The 24,556-nt window shown below is 39.4% G+C and overlaps 1 protein-coding gene across 7 annotated transcripts in view; it reads left to right on the top strand.

The window, feature by feature from the left end:
* The first annotated feature begins 6,752 nt into the window (after positions 1 to 6,752).
* Positions 6,753 to 24,556, top strand: part of DNM1L (dynamin 1 like) — a 62,460-nt gene continuing 44,656 nt past the window's right edge. For 6 of the 7 annotated variants that reach the window (XM_060166592.1, XM_060166590.1, XM_060166589.1 and 3 more), the window contains exon 1: positions 6,761 to 6,940. In XM_060166592.1, the coding sequence (XP_060022575.1) occupies positions 6,839 to 6,940 (102 nt within the window). In that variant the 5' untranslated portion in view covers positions 6,761 to 6,838. Of the gene's footprint in view, positions 6,941 to 24,556 lie in introns of all 7 variants that reach the window. The other variant, XM_060166586.1, reaches the window with a different exon arrangement.

The raw sequence follows: 24,556 nt of genomic DNA, 5'->3' as shown, positions 1-24,556 counted from the left end.
TATTAAAATAATTTCCAGTTATTAATTTAATTCAAAATAAACTCTCTCATTAGGGATTTTATAAGTTAGAGCAAAGCCAGCCTGCTCTCTAGCAAAGTAACTTGGCAGCTATCATGATGAGGAGTCCTATGCCAGGCCAGCTGCATTATGTTTTTGTTGGGTTTGACTGCAAATCCTAATTGCAATTGTACCTATTCAGAGCTGGTTAAATCCTTGCTATTCCAGCTTTTCCAAGTGAAAGAAAAGGAAACTCCAAGTCCACTAGAGTGGTACTATGTAACAAGCATCAGACTAGGTTGTAGAGATAACTAGCTACATAAGACACCACTACTACCTTCAGTGAGCTCAGTGTTGGCTAAGGGGGAAAGGCATGTTACTGTCATGTCCACAGTACATGACAAATAGAGTGTCTGGCTAAGATCCATATGCCTAATGGTACTTGATGAATATGTGTTGAATAAATGAGGGAATGAATGAACAAACATATGTGTATAGGTTAAGAGTTTGCCAAATAGCCTGTTTTGATCCCAGCTCTGCCACATACTAGCTACGTAAACGTACTACTTTACTTAAACCCCTTGAGCCTTAGTTTCTACATCATAAAATGCTTAGCACAGTGCCTCACATACAGCAAGTACTCAATAAATAATAGTTTAATAATATCGTGTGAAAAGGGCAACAAGGAAAAGAGGGAGTGATTAACTATGGAGATTAGAATCTAAGATTATGTACTATATATGTACATTTAGAAGTACGGAACAATTGTTGGATTTGGGGAATTTTTTTATGCTGAATGAGGATTCTACTTTATTCTCTAAAACCAAGTGGTAGGAAAAATGATCTCTGGAGTCAGTGACTCACATACTTACAGTTCCATAACCAGAGAGAGAGAAAATTACCTGGCTAACTCAAGTTAAAAAATTCTCAGAGAAGGCCCTCTTTGGGTCAGGTCAAAGGCCCTATTTGGGTCAGGTCCATCCCTAGACCAATCATCTTAACGTGGTGTGGCAGGCAGAATAATGGCCCCTCAGACATGTCCATGCCCTAATCCCTGGAACCTGTGAATTTTACATGGCAAAAGATAGGATTTGTAGATAGGACTAAAGGTACAGACCTTGCTATGGGGAGATTGTCCTGGGTTATCCAGGTGGGACAATCTAATCATGAGTCCTTAAAAAGCAGAGAACCTATCTTTGCTGTGGTTAGAGAGACATTTGATGACCAGAAGAAGGGTCAGGGTCAAAGAGATGTGACATTGTTAGCTTTGAAGATGTCGGTAGGGGGTCAAGAGCTAGGAATGTGAGAGGTCTGAAATCTGGAAAGGGCAAGGGTATTGACTCTTCCATAGAGGCTCCAGAGAGGAATGCAACCCTGATGATACTATGATTTTAGCCCAGTGAGATCCATGTTGGACTTCTGACCTACAGAGATGTAAGATAATACATTTTTGTTGTTTTAAGCCACGAAGTTTGTGGTAATTTGTTAAAACAACAATAGGAAACTCCTATGCCAGGGAAATAGGGTGGAAACTTAGTGTCAGTTCCTCCCCAGATTCCCTCAACCTCATCTGCCCTGAGGAAGCTTGCTCAGTGAGATCTCCCAACAGCCTCACCCACTGCCCACCCTCCTCATTCACAAGAATACAGGGGTTTGAGTTAATGAGGTAGATGATGCAGAGAGAAGCAGAGATAAAAGGTAGAGAGTTCTGATGCTAACTGAGCCCCTAGTTCCAGTTATTTTTTGAGGCCAAGGCCACGTCAGCACTATGGTTATACAAGTTAGTTAATTCCTCTTTTTGAGTTAAATTAGTTAGTTTGAGTTAAATTTCTGTGACTTGAAACTAAACTGTCTTTCCTAAATCATAAACCTAAAGTGAGGGAGGGATGGCTGAAGGAGAAGAATTTTTTTTTTTTTTTTGTTAACATCTTTATTGGAGTATAATTGCTTTACAATGGTATGTTAGCTTCAGCTTCACAACAAAATGAATCAGTTATATACATACATATATTCCCATATCTCTTCCCGCTTGCGTCTCCCTCCCTCCCACCCTCCCTATCCCACCCCTCCAGGCGGTCACAAAGCACCGAGCTGATCTCCCTGTGCTATGCAGCTGCTTCCCACTAGCTATTTACCTTACGTTTGGTAGTGTATATATGTCCATGCCTCTTTATCGCTTTGTCACCGTTTACCCTTCCCCCTCCCCATAACCTCAAGTCCATTCTCTAGTAAATCTGTGTCTTTATTCCTGTTTCACCCCTAGGTTTTTCATGACATTTTTTTTTAAATTCCATATATATGTGTTAGCATACGGTATTTGTCTCTCTCTTTCTGACTTACTTCACTCTGTATGACAGACTCTAGGTCTATCCACCTCATTACAAATAGCTCAATTTCGTCTCTTTTTATGGCTGAGTAATATTCCATTGTATATATGTGCCACATCTTCTTTATCCATTCATCCGATGATGGACACTTAGGTTGTTTCCATCTCCGGGCTATTGTAAATAGAGCTGCAATGAACATTTTGGTACATGACTCTTTTTGAATTATGGTTTTCTCAGGGTATATGCCCAGTAGTGGGATTGCTGGGTCATATGGTAGTTCTATTTGTAGCTTTTTAAGGAACCTCCATACTGTTCTCCACAGTGGCTGTATCAATTTACATTCCCACCAACAGTGTAAGAGGGTTCCCTTTTCTCCACACCCTCTCCAGCATTTATTGTTTGTAGATTTTTTGATGATGGCCATTTTGACTGGTGTGAGATGATATCTCATTGTAGTTTTGATTTGCATTTCTCTCATGATTAGTGATGTTGAGCATTCTTTCATGTGTTTGTTGGCACTCTGTATATCTTCTTTGGAGAAATGTCTATTTAGGTCTTCTGCCCATTTTTGGATTGGGCTGTTTGTTTTTTTGTTATTAAGCTGCGTGAGCTGCTTATAAATTTTGGAGATCAATCCTTTGTCAGTTGCTTCATTTGCAAATATTTTTTCCCATTCTGAGGGTTGTCTTTTGGTCTTCTTTATGGTTTCCTTTGCTGTGCAAAAGCTTTTAAGTTTCATTAGGTCCCATTTGTTTACTCTTGTTTTTATTTCCATTTCTTTAGGAGGTGGGTCAAAAAGGACCTTGCTGTGATTTATGTCATAGAGTGTTCTGCCTATGTTTTCCTCTAAGAGTTTGATAGTTTCTGGCCTTACATTTAGGTCTTTAATCCATTTTGAGCTTATTTTTGTGTATGGTGTTAGGGAGTGATCTAATTTCATACCTTTACATGTAGCTGTCCAGTTTTCCCAGCACCACTTATTGAATAGGCTGTCCTTTCTCCACTGTACATTTCTGCCTCCTTTGTCAAAGATAAGGTGACCATATGTGCGTGGGTTTATCTCTGGGCTTTCTATCCTGTTCCATTGATCTATCTTTCTGTTTTTGTGCCAGTACCATACCGTCTTGATAACTGTAGCTTTGTAGTATAGTCTGAAGTCAGGGAGCCTGATTCCTCCAGTTCCTTCTTTCGTTCTCAAAATTGCTTTGGCTATTCGGGGTCTTTTGTGTTTCCATACAAATTGCAAAATTTTTTGTTCTAGTTCTGTGAAAAATGCCAGTGGTAGTTTGATAGGGATTGCATTGAATCTATAGATTGCTTTCGGTAGTAGAGTCATTTTCACAATGTTGATTCTTCCAATCCAAGAACATGGTATATCTTTAAAAAGCCTTTGGAGGGATTTCCCTGGTGGCACAGTGGATAAGACTCTGTGCTCCCAATGGAGGGGACTCAGGTTCAATCCCTGGTCACGGAACTAGACCCCACATGCATGCCGCAACTAAGAGTTCACATACCACAACTAAGGAGCCCGCGTGCCACAACTAAGACCCAGTGCAACCAAACAAATAAAAAGACTTTGGAGACAGAATCTGATAACAGCTTAACGTGATTTCATAGCAACCCACTCAAAAACACATTATTCTACTTTAGATGAGGAAAGACCTACTAATTGGCTAAGTGGCTTTCCCACAAGCAAGAGTGTTCTGAAATTAAAATGTGAAAATCCAAATAGGTTTGCTTTGTTTGCTTCCAATGAAACACATTGCACTTAGTGTGTCCTGCCTTATGTTAAAAAAAGTCATCAAATTAGAGACACTCTTCTTCAAGGCATCGCCGCTTCCTGTTTCTGCAGCCTCAAACACTTTTCTTTCCTCTGTGAGTGATGAACTCAATGCTCTAGAGTCTAGACAAGTACTGGACAATCCTGCTTTAACCTAAGTGATGGTGGGGGTGACAGGAGGACTTTTGAGCACTGGCCATTTGATCATTCTTCCTTCTCCTAAAAAAAGAGAATTAAAAAGCAGTCCCTATTGTTCCTAAGGCATGTTAATACAAGGCTTTTTATGTTCCATCCCAACAGATATTTTATAATTTAAATGGAAATATATAATGCCATCCAAAATTCATGACATTTCGCTTTTTGAAATATATGTATGCTTGCTCTTTAAACGTTGCCATTAGCAAATTAAAAAAAGACTATGTCCTTTGGTGCCACAAATAAAGGAAAAGCAGTTGCATCGTTGTTGCCCCAGGGCACCTTGCCCCTATGAAGCAGTTACTGGTTATGCCCATGGAGCTTCACTGTGAACCCACCCTCTCCTTTTGTCTGCCTTTTCTTCTTGGAAGGAATATAGACTGCTCAGAGAAAAAGAAGAGAACAAAAGTTCCAGCAATGGAGGGCTGAGAAACAAAGTGGGTAACATCTGACTGTTATATAGTATTATCTTTGGTAGAAAATAAAAGGACTTGGAATAAATCTCTTTGGTCTGCTTTCTGTTTTTGGAGTTCTGAAGTTCTTGTCTCATTTTTGTCTCTGAAATTAAAACAAACAAACAAAAGAATTAGAGAGAATGAAATGTTCATAAAACTTGATGCCAAAACACCACTAGTGGACCTTCAGGTCTTAGCTTAGATGACATTTAAATCATTTGTTCAAAAGTATTTATTGAGGGACTCCCCTGGTGGCTCAGTGGTTAGGAATCCACCTGCCAATGCAGGGGACACAGATTCAATCCCTGGTCCGGGAAGACCTCACATGCCACAGCGAAGCTAAGCCCATGTGCCACAACTACTGAGCCCACGTGCCACAACTACTGAAGCCCGCACACCTAGAACCCGTGCTCCACAACAAGAGAAGCCACCGCAATGAGAAGCCCGCACACTGCAACGAAGAGTAGCCCCCGCTCACCACAACTAGAGAAAGCCCGTGCACAGCAACAAAGACCCAACACAGTCAAAAATAAATAAATAAAATAAATAAATTAAAAAAAAAGTATTTATTGAGTGTCTATCATGTGTTCTGTTGAACAAATCAAGCATATTCCCCAGGGCCACTGTGTATGGCTGTGCAGGTTAATGGTACCCAGTGAAGTTGTGCAGGGCACAACTTCCACTACTGGAGGTAGTCCTCACTCTCAAGGAGATTATATCTAGTGACTTCTAGGAAGTCTTGCTTGAACTTTCACTCCCCTCTCAGACTAGAAAAAGCACTCCATAATAAACCCAGTCATAGCACTTTATCCATTTGTCTATAATGGTGTCATCCTCTGTTAGATTGTAAGCTCAGAGGGTACTGAGTTTGGGACTATCTTGTTTGTCCCTTTCCAGGGGCTAGGGATGCATAGGGATGTCTATAATGGTGTCATCCTCTGTTAGATTGTAAGCTCAGAGGGTACTGAGTTTGGGACTATCTTGTTTGTCCCTTTCCAGGGGCTAGGGATGCATCAGTGAATTAAACAGTCAAAAAATCCCTGGCATCTAGGAGCTGATAATCTAGAAGAGAGAGAGAGTAAACAAGTTCAGTATATAGCATGTTAGATGGAGATACACACTATGGAAAAAAATCAAGTAGGGAAGGGGTCTTTCTCCTCTCTTACTTTGGATCTTTGCTCAGATGTCACCTTTTTTTATTTTGAGAGAGGAAACCTTTGGAGGTTCACAGTAGAGGAGAGATACTATCTGTCTAAAAAGAAAAACATTTAGGAATAGAACAGTAAGCACACTTAGCAAACAACTAGTAAGGCAGTTATCAGCTCTCCACTTTGCCAGGAATCAGGTCACAGTGAATAAAGACTTATATAGAATATAGAGAATGAGGGCCCAGCCTTTCCCCTCTAAAACTCTGACACTTTCAGATTCTTTCTAAACACATTTTTAACAAATATCCTGGAGAACCCTCGTGTTCTAACCTGAGCTGGTTTTGCATTGTTGCAAAACAGCACCTCACATCTTTTAGTATCAGCCTACAGACCTTTCGTACGTGGCTAGGGTGTCTGAGGCTATGGAGCTCTTCTTTAAGCCTTTCTAACCCACCCTACTTGAAAAAGTGTCCTTATCAGGAAATGACGTCCTGGATACCAAGAGACTCCGTTATACTTAACACATATCCGGAATTTTCACACTGGTTTTGCCTCGAGGATAGGCATAAATGTACCTCTTCCTTCCGACTCTCTGGGCTTCGCTCCCTAATCTTTAAACAGGAGCCAAGGAAGCATCCTCGCCCCAAGAACCCCTCTCTCCTCATAGGCCACTCGCCCGCGCCGCGCAGCCTTCTGGAAGCTGTAGGTCCCAGAGGTCCTCCGCGTCAGAACTACAACTCCCGGCAGCTTTTGTTTCCCCACACCTCCCTCTTGGCGCATGGCCTGTCGGGAGGGGGCAGGTAGCGGGGGGGCGGAGTCCAATGGGTGCTGGCTCCCGAGGAGAGGGCGGAGGAGAGGAGGAAGGAGGCGGGCTCTGGGCCGCGGCCCCATTCATTGCCGCGGCCGGCCGGGCGGGGGTTCGGTATTTTCCGAGTTATGGAGGCGCTAATTCCTGTAATCAACAAGCTCCAGGACGTATTCAACACGGTGGGCGCCGACATCATCCAGTTGCCTCAGATCGTGGTGGTGGGAACGCAGGTGAGAGACGAGGGTGGCTTCCGCCCAGGCCAGAGCCAGGGGCGCGGGCCTGGACGGGACTGCGGCAGCGCTTGCTCCCGGACTGGCCGTCGCGGCCTGTGGAAGGAGGGCGCTGTTGCGCCTGGGCGCCCGGGGCTGCGTTCCACTGGGGCTTGGAGTCCAGGGCCCGGCCCGGAGGCGAGGGGCGGAGCCGGCGCGGCGGTCCGGCGGGTCCCGGGGGCGGGACGGACGGGCGGGCGGGCCTAACTGGAGTCCGTCGGGACCGGGCGCGGCTTCGCTCGCGGGCCGCTGCTTCCAAGGGCGCCTGGGGGACGCGCGGGGCACTTGGGGCCGCACTGTGGGGCGGGTAGCCCCTTCTTGATTGGTTTCAGGGCAGCGGGGTGTTTTGTTTCCCTCGTTGCCTTGCTCAGGGGCTGCGGAGTCAGTTTTGGAACTGCGGAGTCGGGGCCGAGAAGGCCGCTACTGTGTGCACCTGAGTGTTTTCCTGCAGTGTAATCCAGGTTTCGAGAACGCCGAAGCAGTTAAAAACAAAAAAAAAAACCAAACCAACTTGTACTTGGAGTTTGTGAGTGTTAGGAGGGGTATCCAATTTTTCTGCGTAGGCTGTGGTTTTTGTCGTCCATCTAAATTGGGCATCAAGGGTCTCTGATCCTTTCATGTTGGCATTTCTTATATATAACACATTTTTATATGCGGAAATATTGAAGAAATAAATGTTATTTCTAGAAGTGACAGAGAAGTATAAGTTTCATTTTTTCTGCCTGCTGCTTTTCTTGGTTGAAGAGTAATCAACCATAGGCCTTTTTTTTTTACTAGAGTTCAGAGAAACGCATTTTAGAGATTACTTAGTATATTGATTTTAGGTGCTTTCCTTTTTTAATGATGTTTTTTGTTGGAAAGGGGACGGTTTCCTCACTTTCCACGAGGTTCATCGCTACATCTTGCTACAAAATTGATGTGTAGGGTGTAACTATTTTGAGAGGGAACTTAATGTTAAAAGTATAATAGAGTATGTCCAGACACTGGAAACCTTGGAAACCATAGATATCCTAAGGTGGGCGGGAGGGACTTTTCAATAGTTAAAGCAATAGAAATTATTTCAGAAACACATTTCCTTTGTTGGCCATGGGATTGGTATAGATTTTGCCCAATCCTCCCTTAATATTTGTAATGACTAGAGACTCTGGATCATCAACATAATAAATTATGAGAAATATACTTTTTTGGTATATTTTGTTTACTGTTGTGTTCCTATTCCTAGCTCTTGGAACAGTCTGGGGTATGTAGGAGATGCTCCATAAATACTTTGAATGAGTTACTAGATAGTATTTTTAAAACACTGGGGCTTTTATCATCAAAACCGATCTGTTTTTGTAAATAAAATTAGAGATGATATAAATTAAATCTTCTTGGGTAGTAATTTGGAAGTGTTTCCTAGCTGTAGACCAGAAACTTTCCATATACTTTTAAGAGAGTCTCAATGCTTTTTAAGCATGAAGCAGTAAAAGAATCAGAGCTATAGTGTGTCAGTATAAATAGTTTAAAATCAAGAAGGTTTTTTCTTACATGAAATAGAATTTATTTCAGTGAGTACACCTGTTCGCAAAATTGGGGAGGGGACAGGGTAGAAAAGTAAAGATTTCACCATTGTGAAAACCATTAACATATGCCAGCAAAAACCATCCTAGTAGTGATAATTATATGCCACTTTTGCATGTTGATGTTTGGAATTACTCTGAAGGGAAATATTCAGTTTTTAGACTTGATTTAATGAGGGTTATCTCCATTCGTGTCCTTATTAGCTGAAATTCAGTCCTTTATTATTCAGGTACAGAAGAAATAAGAATAGAAGCAATGTCTTTTCTCCCATAGTTTCCTCAATATGTTGGAAAAAAACCTCTTCTTGATTTGAATACAAGTACACCACTACTTTGTCATCTAGGCTAGTTAATGTTGTGTAACATGTATATATACAGCACCTCACATTCATATTTAATGGAGTAGTGTACAGTGAGTGAGTTCCAGATGTAGTAAATGTTCTGTACGTAGTTCAACTGGTAAATTTCTCAGTGGCAGTGATCATGTCTCTGTCTTACGCTTTACCTGTACTTTAAATGGCTACAGGTCGCATTTTTGGGAACTTTTTATAACAGTGATTCTCAAACTTGGGTGTATATAAGAATGACTTTGCAAATAAGTTTCCTGGACCCCATCCGCAAAGATTTTGATTTTATAAGTCTGGGGTGCTCCAGGCACCATAGCCAATTCTGATGCAGATGGTTCATAGATGTATATAGTATATTAGTGAGTCTTTGATTTTATAGCGCATGAAACTGGAAAAAGCAGGGACGCCTAGTCTAAGGGCATACTGCTGTTAAGTAGTAGGTTGGTTTTGGTGGCATTCTTGCTCCAAAGTATCAACGTCCAGGCAACCTTTGCTGACCCCTAAATATTTTAAACTTTGATTTCTTAAATTGCCCAAGTAATACTGTTTTGGGGCCCAGAGAGTTGGAGTAGTTGAGGAGAGAGATGTTTACAGCTGTCGATCATTCACAGTTTTTATGGTTTAGCTGAATAAATTGCTTTCCTTTTTCTCTAGCCAAGATCCTCTGTGTGGAAAGAACAGAAAATGGGGAGAGAGAAGGTTGATACTTTTAGACCTTGGTGTACTTTGCAGGTGGAGAAGGAGATAAGATTTCAATGACATTTGTGACTCAACTTGGGAAATTTAATCACTGTTTCTTAAGTTGAGAATTGGAAGGGGGAGCCCTCCAGGTATGTAATCCAAACCACAACCTAATATAGGAATCTCAATACAGATGACATTAACCTGAGACTCTGGCTCAGTGCTGCTAGTATTGTGCTTTTTTTTTTAAATTTGTTTATTTATTTTATTTTTGGCTGCACTGGGTCTTTGTTGCTGTGCGCGGGCTTTTCTCTATTTGAGGTAAGTGGGGACTACTCTTCGTTGTGGTGCTTGGGCTTCTCATTGCGGTGGCTTCTCTTGTTGCAGAGCACAGGCTCTAGGCGTGCGGGCTCAGTAATTGTGGCTTGCGGGCTCTAGAGCTCAGCCTCAGTAGTTGTGGCACACGGGCTTAGTTGCTCCATGGCATGTGGGATCTTCCCAGACTAGGGCTCGAACCTGTGTCCCCTGCATTGGCAGGCAGATTCTTAACCACTGCACCACCAGGGAAGCCCTGTGCTTTTCACTTTGCCTTTTATTTTGGTAATTTCAGCACTCTACTTTCAGTAATTCAGACAAATACGGAAGGAAAAGGAATCTTGGATTTTAAATGACCAATCTGCAAACCAACTGTTCAAATTTAACATTTAAAAAATTAAAATATAATTCATATAACATAAACCCTAACATTATAAAGTGTTCAATTCAGTGGTTTTTAGTATATTCACAAGGTTATGCAACCATTGCCACTATCTAATTCCAGAGCGTTTTCAGTACCCCAGAAAGAAACTCTGTATCCATTAGAAGTCACTCCCCATTTTATGCCCCCCCGCCACCGCTCCTCTCGCCTGGCAACCACTGATTTCTGTCTCTATGGATTTGCCTATTCTGGACATTTCATATAAATGGAATCATACAATATGTGGCCTTTTGTATCTGGCTACTTTTGCTCTGTTTTTTAGGATCATCCATGTTGTGGCATGTATTAATACTTTATTACTTTTTATGGATGAATAATATTCCCTTGTATAGATATGCCACAGTTTGTTTATCCATTCATTAGTTGATGGACATTTGGGTTATTTCCACTTTTTAGCTATATTGAATGATGCTGTCATGAACATTCGTTAACAAGTTTTTGTGTGAACATATGTTTTCAATTCTCTTGGATATGTATAGTTGACACTTGAGCAACATAGGTTTGAACTGCGCAGGTCCACTTACATACAGATTTTTTTTTACATGCAGATACTACAGTACTACCAACTTATGAAGATTGTTTTCAATGAATACTGCACTACTACATGATCTGTGGTTGGTTGAATCTGTGGATGTGGAACTGTGGCTCCAGAGGGCCAACTGTATAATTATATGCAGATTTTTGACCACCCTGGAGTCAGTGCCTCTAACCACCTGTGCTGTTCAGGGGTCATCTGTACCTAGGAGTAGAATTGCTGGTTCATTTGGTAACTCTTATTTAACTTTTTAAAGAACTGCACACTTTTCCACAGTGGCTGCACCATTTTACAAACCTTTATCTGGTATATGAGGGTTTCAGTTTCTATACACCCTCACCAACTCTTGTTATTGTCTTTTTTAGAAAGTGCTAAATTATTCTGGAATTCTTTATTTAAAAAAAAGCCCCCCCCATCCCCTCCTCCTGCATTCTGCAGCACTGTTATCTACATTTTATTAGCTCCTTCTGAAATCTTGCTCTGTCCTGCCTGATATGCCTACATTTGTCTTGTGTTTGTAGAGGTGATGGCTTCATTAAGTTTAGCAATTTGGTGCCAAATATTGATCTTAGTTTCATTCCTTCAGTGTTTTCTTATGAGTACTCTTAAATAAACTTATGTTTTTCCCTTTCCTTTTCTTTTTTACTAGTTTTCTCTGTGTAGATCATGTGCTTCTTACTTAAAAAAAAATTTTTTTAAAGCATTGAAGTGAAACTGATATAACATAAAAATTAGTCATTTTAAAGGGTACAATTCCGTGGCATTTAGTACATTCATAATGTTGTGCAACCACCACCTCTTTCTAGGTCCAAAACATTTTCATCACCCCAAAAGAAAACTCTGTATCCATTAAGCAGTCATTTTGTAATTCTCCTTTCCCCCCCAGTCCCTGGCAACCACCAATCTTCTTTCCTTCTTTATAGATTTACCTATTCTGAATATTTTACAGAAACAGAATCATACAGTATGTGGCCATTTATGTTTGACTTCTTTCACTTAGTATAACATGGTTCATTCATATTGTAGCATGTATCAGTACTTCCTTTTAATTGCTGATTAATATTCTATTGTATATACATACCATGTTTTATCATTCATCTATTGATGGATATTTGGATTGTTTCTATATTTTGGTTGTTGTGAGTAGTGCTGCTGTGAATATTTGTGTACAAGTATTTGAATACCTCTTTTCAGTTCTTTCGGGTATATACCTACAAGTAAAATGCTGGGTCATATGGTAATTCTATGTTTAACTTTTTGAGGAACCACCAAACTTTTTCACAGTGGCTGTACCATTTTACATTCCCCCAGCAACATACTAGGGCTCCAGTTCTTTATATCCTTGTCAAAACTTGTCATTGTGTCTTTTATTATAGCTATCCTGATGAGAGTGTGAAGTGGTATCTCATTATGATTTTGATTTGTATTTCCCTAATGACTAATGATGTGAATACCTTTTTAGGTGCTTGTTGGGGTTATTTGTCTTCTAATTGTTGAGTTGTAAGAGTTTTTTATATATTTTGGATACCAGACCATTATCAGTATATGATTTGCACATATTTTCTCCCATTCTGTAGGTTGTCTTTTTACTTTCATGATCATGTCCTTTGATGCACAAAAGTTTTAAATTTTGATAAAGTCCAATTTATCTATTTTTTTCTTTTGTTGCTTGTGATTTTAGTATCATATCTAACACATTATCAAATCCAAGGTCATGAAAATTTATTATTATTTTGTGTTTTCTTCTAGTTTCAGCTCTTACATTTAGGGTTTTGATCCATTTTGAGTAAATTTTTGTCTTTGGTGTGAAGTAGGGGTTCACCTTCATTCTTTTCCAACTGCCTGTGCAGTTGATCCAGGACTATTTGTTGGAGACTATTCTTTCCCCCATTGAATGGTCTTGGCTCTATTGTTGAAAATCAGTTGACTATAGATGTATAGGTTTATTTCTGGACTCTCAGTTATTTTCCATTGGTCTATAGGTCTGTTATTATGCCAGTACCACACATAGTTTTGATTATTGTAGCTTTGTAGTATATTTTGAAACCAGAAAGTATGAGTCTCCCAACTTTGTTCTTTTTTTTCAAGATTGTTTTTGCAGTTAGGAGTCTCCTGCCATTCATTCCATAGCAGTTTTAGAATTGGTATTTCCATTTCTGCAAATGAGGTTGTTGGGATTTTGGTAGGGATTGTATTGAATCTGTACATTGCTTTGGGGAGTATTGCCATCTAAATATTAAATCAGATCTAGAATTCTAGGTTGATAGGTTTTTTCTTTCCGATCTTTAAGTCATGCTATTGCCTCTGGCTTCCAAGATTTCTGGTGAGAAATCTATTGTGTTATTATTGGTCTTATTGAGGATCTCTTGTATTTGAATTGATTCTCTGCTTCTCCCTTGCTGCTTTCAGTGTTTGTGTTTGTCTTTTAACAGTTTGATTATTATTTGTCTCCATGTGGATCTCTTTGTGTTTATCCTGCATGGTGGAGTTGAGTTCTTTAATATGTAGATTCATGTCACTTTCCCCATGTTTTCCTGCTTTTATGGAAAAAGTGGGAATTTTTATGGATATTACTTTTGCTCTTCAGTTATCCAGATCTCACTCTTTTAATTTATGTTCCAGATAGAACTGGGCCTGTATTTTATAACCAAGAAAAAAATTCCTCCCTAAGGACTGTTAGGTCTCTAGCATTTTAGCAAGTTTCGATCCTGGATAATTGAAGTGGTTTAAATTTTAGATTTATATTTTGCCAATAGGTGGAGTGTTTGAGCTCTGCAGTAAAAACTTGTTAGTTTATTTATTTAAAATACCATTAAGTTAATATTTCTAAGGATACTCAGAAATATTTTATTTAAAATAAATAAGACAGGGACTTCCTGGTGGCACAGTGGTTAAGAATCCGCCTGCCAATACACACAAATTTTTAGCCCCTTAATATACAGGGGACATGGGTACGATCTCTGGTCTGGGAAGATCCCACATGCCACGGAGCAGCTAAGCCTGTGCACCACAACTACTGAGCCTGCGCTCTAGAGCCCGCGTGCCACAACTACTGAGCCCATGTGCCTAGAGCCTGTGCTCCACAATAAGAGAAGCCACCACAGTGAGAAGCCCACGCACCACACGAAGAGTAGCCCCTGCTCGCCGCAACTAGAGAAAACCCATGTGCAGCAGCAAAGACCCAAAGCTGCCAAAAATAAATAAATTAAATAAATTAAAAAAAAGACAAATATTAAAGAAACCGTAAATCTAAAACTACTTCAAAATAAAAAGTTAAAAAATTAGGAAGTGTACATATTTATCTGTTATATTAATATCAAATAAATAATTGAGAGGTCTGCTTTATACAATGAAAAGTAAAAATTTAGAAGTGAAAAACTGAATCAGCCTTGGTTAATGTGGCATCCACGAATATTTACAATGATCCCATTTTCAATTGCATCTAAAGAATACAACTCCCTGCTCCCAGTTGATGTTAGGTATCACAAAGAACTAAAAATATGACAAAACATTAAGGCTCCATCTCAAAATATAAATTCAAAACACTATAAATCTCAGTACAGTGCAATCTGGAAGAAACTAAAAGATGACACTGAAAGCATACACACAAACTTTTAGCCCCTAAATATACAGGATATTGAATTGATTTGGGGAGTATGTAGAGATGAAAAAAGCAGAAGACGTTGCAGTGCCAAGAGAGCCCTATTTTCAGAGCATGCTGGCTGTGACTTTTGCCACTTTGGAACTGCTGTAGCCACTCACCTTCCTGGAAAGAGTGCAGACATGGAGTGTTTAAATCACCAGGGAGAAACAAGCACTGATCTAAACAATTGTTGAAGAAACCTATGGCCATTTAGAATACTGAGGTGAAAATTGGGAGTGCACAGACATGTTTTGTTTGGTCTATGTGTGTTGACACATAAAATTTTTAAAAACTTGTGATATAATTGACATTATGTTAGTTTCAGTTGTATAACATAACGATGGACAAGTCTAAACCTTGGGAAACAATCACCACAATAAGTCTAGAATGCCAATAAGTCTAGAGTACCAATAAGTCTAGTAGTCCATCACCACACATAGTTACAATTCTTTTATTTTAATATTTTTTTGGTTGCAGTGCGTGGGCTTCTCTCTAGTTGTGGCGTGCGGGTTTTCTCTCTCTAGTTGTGGTGCACAGGCTTTAGGGCACAAGGGCTGTATAGTTGTGGTGCGTGGGTTCCATAGTGTGTGAGCTCTGTAGTTTGTGGCACACAGGCTCTCTAGCTGAGATGTGTGAGCTCGGTAGTTGTGGCGTGTGGGCTTAGTTGACCTGTGGAATGTGGGATCTTAGTTCCCTGACCAGGGATCAAACCCGCATCCCCTGCGTTGGAAGGTGGGTTCTTTACCCCTGGACCACCAGGGAAGTCCCAAAGTTCTTTTTCTTATGATGAGAACTATTAAGATTTACTCTCTTAGTAACTTTAAAATATACACCACAGTATTATTATCTCCAGTCACTATGCTATACATTACATCCCCAGGACTTACTTTATAATTGGAAGATTGTACCTTTTGGCCACTTTTACCCATTTCACCCACCCCCCACCTCTGGCAACCACCAGTCTGTTCTCTGTATTTATAAGTTTGTTTTTTTTGCTGTTTGTTTTGTTTTTGTTTTAGATTCCACATATAAATGAGATCATGTGGTATTTGCTTTTCTCTGACTTATTTTACTTAGCAAGGTCCATTTATGTTGTTGTAAATAGCAGGATTTCCTTCTTTTTTTATGGCTGAATGATATTCCTGTGTGTGTGTGTGTGTGTGTGTGTGAGATGTACACACCACATTTACTTTATTCATCCACTGGTGAACTTTTAGGTTATTTCCATTTCTTGGCTTTTTGAAATAATGCTGGAACGAACATAGGGATGCATATATCTTTTCAATTTAGTGTTTTTGTATTCTTCAAATAAATACCCAGAGGTGGAATTGCTGGATTATATGGTAGCTCTATTTTTAATTTTTAGAGGAACCTCCATACTGTTTTTTATAGTGGCTGCACCAATATACATTCCCACCAAAAGTGTATGAGGGTTTCCTTTCTTCCACATCCTCAGCAACACTTATTTCTTGTCTTTTTAGTAATAGCCATTATAACAGGTGTGAGGTGATATCTCATTGTGGCCTTGATTTGCATTTCCCGGGTGATTAGTGATGTTGAGCATCTTTTCATGCACCTGTTGGCCATTTGTATGTCTTCTTTGGAAAAATGGCTACTTGGGTCCTAAGTTCATTTTTATTTTAATTTTTATTTATTTATTTATTTTGGCTGTGTAGCTTGTGGGATCTTAAGTTCCCCGACCAGGGATCAAACCTGGGCCCTCGGCAGTGAAAGCCGGGAGTTCTAACCACTGGACTACCAGGGAATTCCCTTAATTTCATTTTTAAATCCGGTTATTTGTATGTGTGTTGTTTTTTGTTTTTTGCTCTTTAGTTGTGTGAGTTCTTTGTATATTTTGTATGTTAGCCCCATATTGGATAAGTGGTTTGAAAATATTTTTTCCCACTCCATGGGTTGCTTTTTCAGCCCAGAATCCGAACCACTAGGCCACCAGGGAACTCCCAGATTATTATAGCTTTTTAACAGTTTGAAATCAGGAAGCATGATGCCTCTAGCTTTGTTCTTCGTTCTCACGATTGCTTTGGCTATTTATTTATATATTTATGTGGTTCCATACAAATTTTAGGATTATTTGCTCTGTTTCTTTGAAAAATGCCATTGGAATTTTGATAGGAATTGTACTGAATTTGTAGATTGCTTTGGTTAATATGGACATTTTAACAATCTTTTTTTTTTTTTTGTGGTACGCGGGCCTCTCACTGTTGTGGCCTCTCCCATTGTGGAGCATAGGCTCCGGACACGCAGGCTCAGCGGCCATGGCTCACGGGCCCAGCTGCTCCACGACATGTGGGATCCTCCCAGACCGGGGCACGAACCCGTGTCCACTGCATCGGCAGGCGGACTCTCAACCACTGCGCCACCAGGGAAGCCCTAACAATCTTGATTCTTTCAATCCATGAGCACAGAATATCTTTCCATTTATTTGTGTCTTCAATTTCTTTCATTAGTATTCTATAGTTGTCAGTGTACAGGTCTTGGTTAACCTTCTTGGTTAAATTTATTCTTAGGTATTTTATTCTTTTGATGCAATCTAAATGGGATCATTTTCTTAATTTCTCTTTCTGATAGTTTGTTATTACAGTATAGAAACACAACCTACTTTTGCATATTGATTTTCTATCCTACAACTTTACTAAATTCGTTGATTAGTTCTAAAATTTTGTGGAGTCTTTAGGGTTTTCTACATATAATATCATGTCATCGACAAAAGTAGCAGTTTTACTTTTCCTTTCTGACTTAGATGCCTTTTCTTTTTCTTACCTAATGCTCTGGCTAGAACTTCCAATATTATGTTGAATAGAAGTGGCAGGAGTGGGTGCCCTTGTTTTTTTCTAATCTTAGAGGAAAAGCTTTCAGCTTTTCACCATTGAGTAGTTGTGGGCTTGTCATATGTGGCCTTTATCATGTTGAGGTATGTTCCCTCTTTTACTCACTTTGTTGAGAGTTTTTTTTTTAAATCATGAATGGATGTTGAATTTTGTCAAATGAATTTCCTGCATTTATTAAGATAATCATCTGATTTTTTTTTTTTTTTTTTTGCGGTACGCGGGCCTCTCACTGTTGCGGCCTCTCCCGTTGCGGAGCACAGGCTCCGGATGTGCAGGCTCAGTGGCCATGACTCACGGGCCCAGCTGCTCTACAGCATGTGGGATCTTCCTGCACCGGGGCACAAACCTGTGTCCCCTGAATTGGCAGGTGGACTCTCAACCACTGCGCCACCAGGGAAGCCCAATCATCTGATTTTTCTCCTTCATTTTGCTTGTTTGTTTTTTTTGGCTGTGTTGGGTCTTCACTGCTGCATGTGGGCTTTCTCTAGTTGAGGCGAGTGGGGGCTACTCTTCATTGAGGTACATGGGCTTCTCATTGCAGTGGCTTTTCTTGTTGACGAGCACAGTCTCTAGGCACACGGGCTTCAGTTGTTGTGGCATGTGGGCTCAGTAGTTGTGGCTCACGGGCTCTAGAGCACAGGCTCAGTAGTTGTGGTGCACAGGCTTAGTTGCTCCATGGCATGTGGTATCTTCCCGGACAAGGGATCGAACCTGTGTCCCCTGCATTGGCAGGTGGATTCTTCACTGCACCGCCAGGGAAGTCCCCTTCATTTTGTTAATGTGGTGTATGACATTCATTTGCAGATGTTGAGTTATCCTTGCATCCCTGGAATAAATCCCACTCGATCATGGTGTGTGATCCTTTTAATGTATTGTTGAATTCAGTTTGCTATAATTTTGTTGAGAATTTTTGCATCTATGTTCGTGAGGGATATCGGCCTGTAATTTTCTTTTCTTGTAGTGTCCTTGTCTGGTTTTGGTATCAGGGTAATGCTGGCCTTGTAAAATGAGTTTGGAATTGTTCCCTCCTTTTCTTTTTTGGAAGAGTTTGGGAAGGAGTGGTGTTAATTCTTCTTTGAGTGTTTGGATTCACTGGTGAAGTTGTCTGCTCCTAGACTTTTGTTTGTTGGGTGGTTTTAATTACTGATTCAGTCTCCTTGCCAGTAATTGGTATGTTTAGATTTTCTTTTTCTTCATGAATCAGCCTTGGTAGGTTGTATGATAGGAATTTGTCTATTTTGTCCAACTTTTTGGTGTATAATTTTTCATGCTAGTTTCTCATGATCTTTTCTATTTTTGTGGTATCCATTGTGATCTCTCTTTCATTTCTCATTTTACTTATTTGAGTCCTCTGTTTTCCTTGGTGAGTCTAGCTAAATGTATGTCCATTTTATCATTTTAAAGAACCAGCTCTTGGGCTTCCCTGGTGGTGCAGTGGTTGAGAGTCCGCCTGCCGATGCAGGGGACACGAGTTTGTGCCCCGGTCTGGGAGGATCCCACGTGCCGCAGAGGGACTGGGCCAGTGAGCCATGGCCGCTGAGCCTGCGCGTCTGGAGCAATGGGAGAGGCCACAACAGTGAGAGGCCCGCATACCGGGAAAAAAAAAAGAACCAGCTCTTAGTTTCAGTGATCTTTTCTAATTGTTTTTTTTTTTTTAAGTCTCTATCTCATTATTATCTGATCTGATCTTTGATATATTCTTCCTTTACTACTAACTTTGGGCTTGCTTTGTTTGTTTTTTAATAGTTCCTGGAGGTGTAAAGTTAGTTTCTTTTTCTTTTCTTTTTTTTTTTTTTTGCGGTACGCAGGCCTCTCACTGCTGTGGCCTCTCCCGCTGCAGAGCACAGGCTTTGGACGCGCAGGCTCAGCGGCCATGACTCATGGGCCCAGCCGCTCTGCAGCACATGGGATCCTCCTGGACTGGGGCACGAACCTGTGTCCCCTGCATTGGCAGGCAGATTCCCAACCACTGTGCCACCAGGGAAGACCTAAAGTTAGTTTCTTTATTTGAGATCTTTCTTGTTTCTACATGTAGACATTTATTGCTGTGAACTTCCCTCTAAAAACTACTTTTGCTGCATTCCATAAGTTCTGGTATGTGGTTTTTCTATTTTTATTTGTCTCAAGATATTTTTTGATTTCTGTTTTGACTTCTTCTTTCATCCATTGGTTGTTCAGTAGCATATTGTTTAGTCCCGTGAATTTTCCAGTTTTCTTCTTATGATTGATTTCTAATTTCATACCATGATGGTTGGAAAAGGTGCTTTATACGATTTCAGTCTTCTTAAATTTATTAAGCCTTGTCCTGTGGCCTAACGTGTGATGTATCCTGAAGAATGTTCCATTTGTGCTTGAGAAGAATGAGTACTCTGTTGCTTTTGGGTGGAATGTTCTGTATATGTAAAGTCCATCTGGTCTAACATGTCATTTAAGGCCAATGTTGATTGATTTTCTATCTGTATGATCTATGAAGATCCCCTACTCTTATTGTATTGCTGTGTACTTCTCCTTACATGCCTATTAATATTTGCTTTATATATTTTGTGCTCCTATATTGCGTGCACAAATATTTGCAAATGTTATATCCTCTTGTTAGATTGACCCCTTTTTCATTACATAATTCCTTTTTTTCTCTTAATGGAGTCTTTGTTTTAAAGTCTATTTTGTCTGATGTAAGTATGGCCACCCCAGGTTTCTTTGGTTTCCATTTGAATGGGAATATCTTTTTCCATCCTTTCACTTTCAGTGTGTGTGTTTCCTTACATCTGAAGTGAGTCTCTTGTAGGCTGTGTAGAGATGGCTCTTGTATTTTTTTTTTTAATCCTTTCAGGGTACTCTGTATCTTTTATTTAGAGAATTTAGCCCATTTACAGTTGCAGTAATTTTTGATAGGTATGTAAATGCTTATTGCCACTTTGTTAATTTTTTTCTGGCTGTTTTGTAATTCCTTTGTTTTTTTCTTCTCATTCTTTTTCTTTGTGATTTGATGATTTTCTGTAGTGATATTTTTAGATTCCTTTTCTTTATCTTTTACATTTCTACTATAGGTTTTTGGTTTGTGGTTACCATGAGGCTTACTTAAACCAGCCTTTATTTATAACAGTCTATTTTAAGTTGATAACATCAGTACAGTGCATTCTAAAGCTCTACATTTTACTCCCCTACCTTGCACATTTTGTTTTTGATGTTATAACTTACATCTTTCTCATCTTTTTTTTTTACATCTTTCTAATCTTATGCATCTATTAATAAGTACTGCAGTTATAATTATTTTGACTACTTTTGTCTTTTACTCTTCATACTAGATTTATAAGTGATTAACCTACCATCTTTATGTTATATTATCCTGAATTTTACTAAATATTTATCTTATTTATGTATTTATTTATTTATTTACTTTTGGCTTTATTGGGTCTTTGTTTTTATGCGAGGGCTTTCTCTAGTTGTGGCAAGTGGGGGCCACTCTTCATCGCGGTGCGCGGGCCTCTCACTATCGCGGCCTCTCTTGTTGAGGAGCACAGGCTCCAGACGTGCAGGCTCAGTAATTGTGGCTCACGGGCCCAGTTTCTCCACGGCATGTGGGATCTTCCCAGACCAGGGCTCAAACCTGTGTCCCCTGCGTTGGCAGGCAGATTCTTAACCACTGCGCCACCAGAGAAACCCTACATATTTATCTTTACTAGTGAAATTTATAGTTTAATGTTTCCCTGTTACTAATTAGCTCTCTTTCGTTTCAGCTTAAAGGAATCCCTTTAAGATTTCCTGTAAGGCCAGTCTAGTGGTGATGAACTCCTTCAGCTTTTGCTTGTCTGGAAAACTCTTATGTCTCCTTCCATAGTGAAGGAAAACTTTTCTGGGTAGAGATTTCTTGGTTGGCAGTTTTTTTTCTTTCAGCACTTTGAATATGTCATGCCACTCATTCCCTTCTGGACTGCAATGTTTCTATCCAAAAATCTGCTGATTGCTGATGATTTTAGGGGGGATTTTCCTTATACATAACAAGTTGTTTTTCTGCTGTTGCTTTTAAAGTTCTCTCCTTGTCTTTAACTTTTGACATTTTAATTATAAATGGTGTGGGTCTCTTTGGGTTCATCTTTTTTGGAACTCTCTGAACTTCCTGGATCTGAATGTTATTTTCCCTGGGTTAGGGACATTTTTAGCTGTTATTTCTTCAAATAAGTTTTCTACCCCTTTCTCTTTTTCTTCTTCTGAAACTCCTATAATGTGAATGTTGGTCCACTTGATGTTGTCCTATAAGTCCCTTGAACTGTCTTTTTACTGCTGATTAGATGAGTTCCAGTGCCCTCTCTTCAAGTTCACTGATCCTTTGCTTCATGTAGTCTGCTGTTGAACCTCTGTTTGGTACTTTCTTGTATTTTCTTTCTGTTGAAAGTCTCTCTTTGTTCACTCATTTTTTTGAGCTTGTTTAGCATTTTTATGACTGTTAATTTGAACTTTATCAGATATATTATCTCCATTTCATTAAGGTTTTTTCCTGAAGTTTTACCTTGTTCTTTTGTTTGGAATGGATTCCTCTGTTTCTTTATTTTCCTTGACTCTCTGTGTTGGTTTGTATGCATTAGAATAAACAGCCACCTCTCCAAGTCTTGTAGGTGTTGTGAGTTTCCTCGTAATTGTGGGTCACTACATTTGGGGTGAGGTTTATGGTGAGATTGTGTCTCCGGCCTGTTTCGATATGGGTTTTTGTCATTTGCCTGATATGTAGGAGTTGCTCAGCTAATTTTTTAGTTTCTTTCAGAGGGAATTGTTCCATTTCTAGCTGTAAATTCTGTGTGTCCATGGTAGGAGGTGAGTTCAGGATCCTCCTATGTTGCCATCTTGAACTGGAACTGATACACACAATATGTTTAAAAAAAAAAAGAGTTGCCAGTGTTTAAAAATTGGTGGATTTAATGGAAAGGGCCAGGTTTCTGGTTTTTCCTTTAAAAAAATCAGAAAATCTGATAACACTACACCCACATTTACAATGGATTTGAAAAATGCCTGCTTTAGATGGGTCAGGCTGTATTTAGTTAGCCTTCCTTCCTTATCATAATATATGTGTTGCTCTTTTTTATTGTTTGAAGACGGCAATGAAATGTTAACATGTTTTCATGTTTCTATAAAAAGGGGAAAGTTAAAGACTACCTGGGAAATGTTCTTATATTTTTACTCTTCCTGAGAGACAGTCTTTTATTTTGTGAGATGTGAGATCTTATATTTTTAATACGCAAACAGAATGTCAGAAGAATACAATCTGATGTCATTTTGACTGAAGTCTGAGTTGATTTACCCATTCAGGTTATCTGCTTTGTTTGTGGGGGCAGTTGAGTTTGTAACCCATGTTTGTTAGTTTGCTAGGGCTGCCATAACAAAATACCACACAAGACTGGGTGGCACATAAACAACATGTGCACAGAAGCAACAGAAATTTATTTCCTTACAGTTCTGGAGACTAGAAGTCCAATATCAAGATGTAGGAAGGTTTGATTTCTTTTGAGGCCTCTCTCCTTGGCTTGCAGATGGCTGCCTTCTCTCTGTGTCCTCACATGCTCTTTCATCTGTGTGTCACATCCCTAATGTCTCTCTGTTGTCCCCAAATTTTCTTTTTTAGTAAGGACACCAGTCAGATTGGATTAGGGCCCACCTTAATCACCTTGTTTTAACTTAATCACCTATTTGAAGGTTGTATCCAAATATGGTCACATATTGGGGTATGAGGTACACCTTCTAAGGGGGTTAGAGCTTCAACATATGAGTTTTGGAGAGACGCAGTTCAGTACACAATAACACGTCTTCAAAAAAAAACCTATATGTAGATACATAAAAACGTACAACTAACTGAAAATTAGTAGCCATAAAGGAGACTAAGGTAGATAATCACAGTAACAAAATGAGGTTAATACAGGATTTAGGAGAGAAATTTAAAAAGTATTTTTTGTTTATACCTATACTTTGTATTGTCATATTTAAGAAGAAAGAACAAAACGGCATAGTGGATGGGGGTGATGGGGAACAACAGTCACACTAACATTGTTGAAAACCTAATTTATGAAATAGAAAAACAACTTGAGGAATTCTATTAAAAGACAAATCAAAACCGTATGTTATGAAATTTATTAGAGATGAGAGACTTGATGGTGAGAGCTAAGAGAGCCAAAATCCTTTTATAGTTGATTGAGAAAGAACACTTGGATGGACAAAGAATAATCAAACAGTGAGCCAAAGTCCCCCACATCTTCAGATTTCAATTGCTGGGCACAAATATTGAAAGGATTGACATACCCTGGGTAAATTTCTGAAATCCAAACTTTTACAATACCCCGGAATTCTCCAAGTGTCAAAATAGAAGGAAGGAGGAATAAAAGATTTCCTAAAAGGGAAAGAGAATCAGACTGGCATCAGACTTTCAATCTGCAACAGCAAATGTTAGATGCCATGGAGAAATATTTAAAATTTAGAGTTCTCAGAGGGATTCATTGTGATTATAAAATTCTGTATTCATCTATACTATAACCATTATTTAAATGCAGTGAAACATACTGAACAAGAGAGAACAGAAAAAAATTTTTTAAAAAATTCCTTCATTTCCCATCCAAGATATTGTGAAATAAAATTGAAATATTACCTGAATTGCTTCCAGATCTCTGTTGTAGCTTGAATATAGTACTTGGAACTTTCTAGCAGAGTTGGACACCTAAGCTAGTATAAATCACTTGTACAGAAGGCCAGGGTGGACAAAGGGACTAGTCCGTAACCTATATCCAAGCTGTGTGTGGCTATACCAGGTGTCTGCTTAGGGTATGGGAGGGTGGTGGAAATGGAGCTTCTTTAATTACCTCATCAATATGAAATCCCGTACCACATTTGAGGCATTAAAAATTATTTTGAAATATTGAAAACATCGAAAAGGTACAAAGGATAATATTAGGACACCATTGTATCTACTTCCCAGTTTAAGAAAAAAAATATTAACTATCTAGATGAATTTTCCTTCTTCCCACAGAGACATAACCAATTTCCTGAATTTAGTGTTTATCACGCCTATGCATTTCATTTTACATATAGTACATATGTAGATAACATAAGTAGTATATATTGTTTTACATGTTTTACACTTACCTGAAGTAAGTGACGTCACATAGTACATATTCCTCTTCAGTGTTATTTTTACACAATCATACATGTGAGATTTATCCGTACATA

The sequence above is a fragment of the Lagenorhynchus albirostris genome, chromosome 11 (genome assembly GCF_949774975.1).
Source record: "Lagenorhynchus albirostris chromosome 11, mLagAlb1.1, whole genome shotgun sequence".
NCBI lineage: Eukaryota > Metazoa > Chordata > Mammalia > Artiodactyla > Delphinidae > Lagenorhynchus > Lagenorhynchus albirostris.
This window is presented reverse-complemented; position numbering and strand designations above follow the sequence as displayed.